This window comes from Fulmarus glacialis, unplaced genomic scaffold (assembly GCF_000690835.1).
Source record: "Fulmarus glacialis isolate BGI_N327 unplaced genomic scaffold, ASM69083v1 scaffold27539, whole genome shotgun sequence".
NCBI lineage: Eukaryota > Metazoa > Chordata > Aves > Procellariiformes > Procellariidae > Fulmarus > Fulmarus glacialis.
The window spans coordinates 2,320-10,052 of record NW_009234301.1 but is presented as its reverse complement, the minus strand read 5'-3'; the positions used below and the strand labels follow the sequence as shown (position 1 = coordinate 10,052).

General features: G+C 47.1%; 1 protein-coding gene across 1 annotated transcript; it reads right to left on the bottom strand.

Moving 5' to 3' along the window:
* Positions 1-5,461: 5,461 nt before the first annotated feature.
* LOC104072361 (zinc finger protein 436-like) lies at positions 5,462-6,887 on the bottom strand. The gene is made up of 2 exons (XM_009585614.1): positions 6,836-6,887; positions 5,462-6,381 (listed from the first exon to the last, which is right to left on the bottom strand). The coding sequence occupies exons 1-2, from the start codon at positions 6,885-6,887 to the stop codon at positions 5,462-5,464; spliced, it is 972 nt and encodes a 323-aa protein (XP_009583909.1).
* Positions 6,888-7,733: the final 846 nt, after the last annotated feature.

The following is a 7,733-nucleotide window of genomic DNA, read 5'->3' as shown; positions in this document are numbered from 1 at the left end:
GGAGGTCTGGTGGAAGGGTGATCCAACGGAGTGTGTAGCTTTAAAGATCTCTAATCTTAACACTTGCCTCTGAAAATCGTCATTAACCCTTTTTTTTTGCGTTTGTGAAGGTGCTCAGTGTTTCTTTCGGCCTCTTTATTCCTCCTCCTTCCCTCAGACACGCCCCCCCTCTCTTCCCAAATGGAGACATCTCCAAACCTACAAGAACGGTGCCCATACCTTGAAGACAAATGGGGGTAAGGAATACGTGACGACAGGAACACTGAGCAGTCACCCAGCTCCGTGGGAAGTCCCTTCTGGCTGGGGAAATACACACGCTAGCGAGGCAGAAGCCAGCGGCACCCCTACAGATCCCACAGTAACTTCTGGTTACCCTTCACACAGGCAAGGCTCTTCTGTGTCCAGACCCAGTTGGTCCAGAGCTCTTGGCTGTAGATACAGGCCTGTGATTCAGGGCCATTTCTGAATTAGAGAAAGGAGCCTGAAAAAAATGGCCTGAAGTCGCACAGGACCACTTATTCCAGGAGATGTAGAGCTTTCAGTTAGTCCTCACTGTGGGGTAGAAATCCTTTCTGGTTACATTTCAAGTTTGTTTCCATCAGCCCCTCTAGAGCAGGCGTTCGTGATTTTCATGTCCCAGTTATCACACCTTCCCTTTGAGCAACAGATTAGTCAGCACGCTTGTCTCTGAATAGGTACTCCAGGATAGTGAGGGTTTGAGCATCAACTGGATGCATTTTCCACTCAAGAGCCTGCTAAATGATTAATTTATTTAGTCTCTTATAGTTCCCTGTTTCTTGGCAAAGCTAGAATGTGTGTTTCTACAGGCCTCAGTCCTGCTCACCTTGGAACTACAAGTTTTGGCAAGGACTTCAATCTCCAGTACGGTGGAGATCAGCTAAAACTTTATCATAAAAAGCTAAAGGCTTCACTTCTAATAGATACACTACCGGGTCCTACCTAAGGGACCGCTGCATCTATTTGTCAGCACTAAATCTATGTACAATCACAGAAAAGATACTTGTGGTCCATGCAAGTGGCATCCCTCCCCGACTGGAGGATGTAGGGGTAAGTATAGTTAAAGCAAGTCAGCTAAAGAGAACTGCCCAGGGGCCTCTGGCACCGTGGGATTGTGCCCCGTTGGGGAAGGTGTAGCCCAGCGTGGCTTGCTGCTGTTGCTGGCCATAGGCTCCCCTTACGGAGCAGCCCCGCTGCTGACAGCAGCCCCTGTCAGCATCCTCCACAAGGGGAATTGGAATCCCTCTCTCATCTTCAGGTCAGTCAGATTCTGCAAGAAGGGTGAGGTTACTAAAATGAAGACTACCTTAGCTATATAAGCTCTTCCTGTATTTCTCTTTCAAGTTTTTGGCAATCTTAGACTTTGAAGGGTAGGCCTGCACAGTCAAAGTTTGAGGGATACCTGCCTGAAATGCAGATCCTACAAATCTTTATGTATGGACTTGGCTACTATTACTAAGCGCATGCAGAAAGGATGTGTGGGCCTGGTGCCTGGAAGATTTTTCTTTGTAACTTGTAGCCCCGGCAGTTTAAGCTGAAACCATAAGCACAGTCTAAGTGCTCAGGATTTCTGAGAAAGTAAAACTACTCAAATTAGCAACAACACAGTCCGCAAGCCAATTTACAGAGACTGCACTGTGCACCCCTGGCCAGAACCGATTGACGCAACTCGGAACCTGCATCTTTGCTGAACTGAGCTGCCAAGACCAAGAGGAGAGCACTTGGTCCCATGCACAAATAGGCCTTCACCTAACGACCACAGTGACAGAACATGTGTGGGTAGTAGACTTGGAGCCTAAGGTATACTTTAAGTAGCACTTAAAGTGAAGTGGGGGAGTGAAATGTGGTTTGTTTGTTGTTTTTTTTTTTAAAATACAAATATATATTTAGATACAGTAATTTTTGTTTTCACTTCTGAGAAGAGAGATCTGAGGCTGCCTTCTGTTCAGGCCAGTATGGTGCCTGAGCGGAAAATTTCACTCCCTGGTTTCAGTGAGATGCAACTTAAGCTGGTTCTTGTAAATTTGCAAAAGAAAGTTACTGCAGCAGAGCTCTGTAATCAAGAGGTCTCCATGGACAGCCTGTCATCCTGATGAGAGACACTTCTTAATTAAGCGAAGATGCCGCACTATAGCTGCAACAATTCCCAAGTGTCCCAGCTTCCCTCATCATACCAATGAGGTTGGAGTTACAGAACTCCCAACAGCAAGGGGTTTTAGAGGATTTCAAACGAATTGTAAGTCTGAAAGTTAAACGCTCAAGAACGTGCAGCATGCAGAGGACACATTTCAAAACATGTTTGAAGAGCGTTAACACAGTTTTGTACTACTGAAAAGATGTTTGAAAGGAAGAGTGCGGGTAGCACCCCAAGTATTGCTGGGGAGACCTGAGATCCACGCACTTCTGTGAAAAGCTCAACTTTACTTGCAGGCAAATCAGTTAAGAAGCAGCCCTTGCAGCTAAGCTTAACTGAGTTCCCGTTTGAGCACCTCAATTACACTGATTTCATGATTAAACTTGCTCCGATTAATGGGAAAAACAGAAAGGTCAACATATTGGACAAACTGTTAAAGCTAATGAGGGAGGACACTGGTGTTTGTGAAGCAGCTAGTAGTGAGAGCCTGGAGGAGAAAAAGAAAACAGCTGTCTTCAGAAAAGCACTAAATTAAAGCACAGGAGCAAAAAGAAGGGGAAAATGCTGGTGTGCTTCAACACGTCAAGTGGCAACACAGAAATGCTGCATGAATATTGATCATCTTACTCAGCTGATTAGTACCCTTAGGTTGTGTCTATACCAGTGTGTAATATAGCCCCAGGGAGTGAACCTGGGTGCCCAGTCCCTGATCATCTGCTCTACAGAACGTATTAGGGTATTATATTCTATACTATATTCTGGAGTAAAGTTGTTTGTGGTATCCACACTCAATAACTAATTGCTCCTGAAGGACCACCATGCTCCTGAAGGACCACCAGTTGAACAAGGCTGTCCACTAGGGTACCCTGCAGGAGCTACACGTCTAGGACACTAGGGCACAGGCCCACCAAAACCACCACATGGTCTGGGCCACGTCTAGCTAGATGGCAACCTGGCATTTTTGGAAGGAGTTCACCTGGGCTAATACCACTTGGCTTCTGTGCCCCTGGCACTTTATACTGTGCAGATGTAACCGTTCCGTTCATTGCATCGCTTTGCTCCTTCCGCAAACAAACACGATGGGCTGATATTCCGACTCCGAGGCAAGAGACATGTTTTCAGCCCGTTTATGGGGGAGAACTACGATTCAGAAGAAATACATATTTTGGTAACAGTATGTGCGGCAAGGGCACCACAGAAATGAATTGTTGTTTCCATCGTACTGTGGCAATGGGGGTATGTGTCTTCCTAATGGGGCTGGGGGAATGCAGAAACAATAAAGGCAATGTGTCAGGCTTTTCCAGGTCTAGTCCTCCCTAGAAACATTAAAAAAAAAAAGAAGAAAAGTAACAAATATCTTAAATGATGTGTTTCTTGGGAACTAACAGCAATAGTGGCCACATTGTTTATTTCCTTTTTGGCCTGTCTGTTCTCCTCTGACACCAAGCCTCTCAGTCGTATGTACCCTACTGCTTGGGAGTCTCTGGTCTAGACTGGACTAATGCCGTTTAAAATGAACTCTCCAAAGTCTGTCATTTAAAAAACGTGGATCACCTTATGGATCTGACTTAGGGCACAGCCGTGTGAACAGTTAATCAGCACAGCTGTATTAATTCAGGCTCTAGGGGGGAAGGTGGGAGTAGAGTGAGACCAAATGACTTAAACCAGATCTACTGCCAATGGAGCATGAAGCTGTGCCCTCTGTGATAGCAGTTGGTGGCTAAGGGAGGTATGGACGTATCCGCATTACTCAGCCAGTAATTCCAGTCACATTGCTACTGTTCACAGCTTGCTTGTTTCCTCGGGATCCTGTGCTTTTCAAGCTGGGCATTCTCTTTGCCCTTAGTGATATCCCCCATTTGGGAGCTCATTTCCCTGTGAAAGCTCACTGTTAGCATTAGGCCTATATGCGGTGCTGAAAATAAAAATTCTACAGCACAACAGATTTGATCGCTTCATTTTCTTGCCTAAAGCACACTGTGATTTCTTCCCCTGTTTGGCTCCGTGGGTGGAACAGGCATTTCAGTATACACTGCCACGTTCGTTACAGGGAGTTCTTCCGCGCTAGAGATATTAACATCTTTGTTATTACTGCCAGTTCTCTCCTCCCCCGTACCAAGCGGTCGCCTGAGCAAGAATTCCTTTTAAGGACAGACTCCCAGTAGTAGTATTCTCCTCCTCAAATTGAGGAAGATCTCTTCAGAGGTCAGTTCCTTCTGCTTTCTCAGAATCCTGCCTCCCCCATATTCCTTAGAAAGTCATTATTAAAGATGTCAAAACCACCCACAAAAATATCACAGAAATTCTAAAATTCAGTGTCATAATTACCTCTTTGTAATCATTAACAACTCAAAACCATATCGTTTGAGTTAAAAAGTTTTACGCAAGAAAAATGTTTAACATTTAATACAAAATCGAAGTTTGACATAGCTTATTTTTCAAATGTCATCCTTTTTCTGTTCGTCAACTGACAATTAGAGGATCACAATTAAAAAAGTAATCCTAAATACTTTTAAAAGCCTTATAAAAACATTCATAAAGTGCCACCCACAAAAGCACCTAAACAAGAATCTGAGAGAAATACCTATTAGGATGTTAATTTACTTAATTGCTGCTGAGGACTAAGCTGACAGACAGCAGTGTAATTTGTGGAACTGCCAATTTAACAACCATACAACCCAGCAAAAATACCGTTCCATAGACGTGGCCCCAACAGAGCATCAGCTGGGCCCACAACATGTACGCAGAGGCACCCAGCACAGTGTGGTGGGGTTTTGAAATAAATAGATGCTAACACCACCTAAACCCAAAAATACCGGCAAGTGGGAGATGTGGATTCTAAGGGGAGCGATCATCCCAGGCTGTGGCCTTATCGGGAGGGCGAAACCCAGGCAGCTTGTACAGAAAACGGGTACAGATTTTAGCTGGTTTTTACTGGGATAAAAATCGCTCCCTGCTAGAAACAACAGAAAAAGGCACTGATCCTTGGAACGTGTCTGTGTTCTCCGCTCTGGCCTTGAACGTACCACGTTGTAAGCACCTTTCTTCTCCGCATCCCCAAAAGAGGGGCTCAGAACCACCGCACCGCAGCGAACATGCAGTAGTTCGTTCGGCGGCAGCGGCCTCCCTCTTTGCTCCAGTGTCTGGGCGGTGCTGACAAACAGATTTACCCAGAAGAAAAGGGGACAGGCTCTGACGGCTCCCTCCCCCGAAATTCACGCCCTGTATGAGGTGTCCAGGGAGCAGCTGTGTGTCTTCCCAACACCAGGTAGCTGCCTGTGGTCCACACGGCGTTCTCCTCTCCACCAACTACTCTGTGTGGTGCTTCTGGTGGCGCACCAGCTGGGGCTGGAACCGAAAGCTTTCCCCACACTGGGTGCAGCGGTACGGCTGCTCCCCAGTGTGGATGCGGGTATGCTTGATCAGGTTGGAGTTGCCACTGAAGCCCCGGCCGCACTGGCTGCATTTGTAAGGCTTCTCGCCAGTGTGGGTACGAGCGTGGTTAATGAGGTCAGAGCTCTGCCCAAAACGTTTGCCACACTGCCCACAGGCATAAGGCCGGATGCCGTCGTGGGCTCGCTGGTGCTGAAGGAGGTGGGAGTGTTGGCTGAAGCTTTTCCCGCAAGCTGGGCACTTGTAGGGCCGCTCGCCTGTGTGCATACGCTGGTGTTTGATGCAGGTGGAGCTGTCGCTGAAGATCTTCCCGCACTCGCTGCACACGTAGGGTTTGAGCCCGGTGTGGATGCGCTGGTGCTTGAGGAGGTTGGAGCTCTGGCTGAAGCTCTTCCCACACTCGGCACAGGTGTAGGGTTTCTGGCCCGTGTGGACCCGCCGGTGCTGGATGAGATGGGAGCTCTGGCTGAAGCCCTTGCCACACTCCCCGCACAGGAACGGGCGCTCCCCAGTGTGCATTCGCTGGTGCTGGATGAGGTGGATGCTCCGACTGAAGCCCTTGCCACACTCGGAGCAAATGGTGGGCCGCTCTGCACGAGGGGCTCGCCGTGAGGCTGCTGCCACCCTTCTCTCCTGTCTTTTCACCAGGCTGATATCAGAGCAAGGCAGCTTAGCCTCCTCTTCGGCCTCACAGACACCTTGCTGTGCCTCTGGGGAACTGCGCCGACTTCCATGGCTGTCCCCCAACTGTTCCTCTCCTCCTCTGGACCCCGCTGCCAACATGTCCTGCTGATCTGTGCTTGCAAGGTGATCTGGAAGGGAACCTACCTCACCACCTGGAAAAAAAAGGATGACTCTAACTGTGATTCTCGCTGGGAAGTGGCACAGCAGAGAATGGGCAAGCTGTTCTCCTAGGGAGCCTGGTCGGCACCGCGTAGGAGAAGCAGCAAAGGGAAGACTGGGAGCAAGTGGAAACCTAGCTGCAGGAGAGGCTGTATGGCGTCATCATGTGACCCAGAGCAGACGTGCCACGAACAGCAGAGCCAAGGGCAATGCAGGTGTCTCCTTGCCCCCAAGAAATCTTCACATTTTGTCTTCTTAATATTCTGTCTTCTCATACATACTCTTAACAGCAGGCTGACAAAGGCAGGCTGTCTGCCTGCCCTGAGGGGGAAAGAGCAGGTCTCAATATGAGCTGCATGGAATAAAGTGGCTTAAATAACACGGAGGCAGCTCAAAGAGCATTTTGTTTTGCTCTGTGTTTATAAACTTATCTAACTTATTCCTCACCCATGTGTGTCTTCTCCAAGGCCTCATGAACTTGTTCTTCTCCTCGGTCCATCTGGACAGTTACGTGAGGTTCAGCAATCAGGAATCCTTCTTACAAAAGCAAACAAAAGTAATCTTAGTTGAATATTCAGCAAAAGCTTGTCATATGTCTTAAAATCTACTGTCCCTGCTGAATATGCGGAACAAGCAGAGTGGATGCATAAAAGAATGGAATCAACTGAGCAAACATTTAAGGACATCCTGAGCACTGCTGAGGTATCTGGTGTCAGTTACTTTCTCCTTCCTTAAAGGACATTCAAGATTGCTCCTCTTCTGATAAGCGATATACATTAGGACATACACCAGATGTGGTGGACTCAGAATTGGCTGACAGCAATCATAGATACAGGTGTAAGCAAACAACAAATCCCAGCCATATTTACATTTCTTTAATAATGACAGCCACAAGACTAATTACTCTCCTAAGATTATTTTAAATGGAAAATGACTCTTTGGTCACCAGAACCTGGTTTTCTTACTTGCTACCTCATCTCTTCTTTCTCCTCCAAGACTCTCAGGCTGAGGCAGCAAAACCCAACAAAACAGGCAATTTAATGTCTTGTCTACTCCAGCTGGATTCTGTTAGTTCCCTGTCTGGCATCCCTTCTGAGCTCCAACAACCGCCATGAATGCAACTGTTGGGCAGGGTGCTCTTACAAACGCCATCAGCACCAAAGACAAGAATTTTTCCTTCGGTGTTTACTATTTTAAGGCCAAAACCAGCCAAACAGTAAGCAACAGCAGTTAGCACCAAGAGGGCAGGCATTAGCAGTTGCTGCAGAAAAAATGCGGAAGAACAGAGAAAATACAATGGTAAGAAAAATCCCACTTTATTTTAAAAAGTAAGAATCAAAGACGG

What these genes read in the sequence shown, in the direction of transcription:
- LOC104072361 (XM_009585614.1), bottom strand. Translation starts at nt 6,887, where the DNA reads ATGGACCGAGGAGAAGAACAAGTTCATGAGGCCTTGGAGAAGACACAC. An exon ending in CTTGGAGAAGACACACATGG is followed by an intron (nt 6,382 to 6,835) that starts GTGAGGAATAAG and finishes TTTTTTTTCCAG; the next exon opens with GTGGTGAGGTAGGTTCCCTT.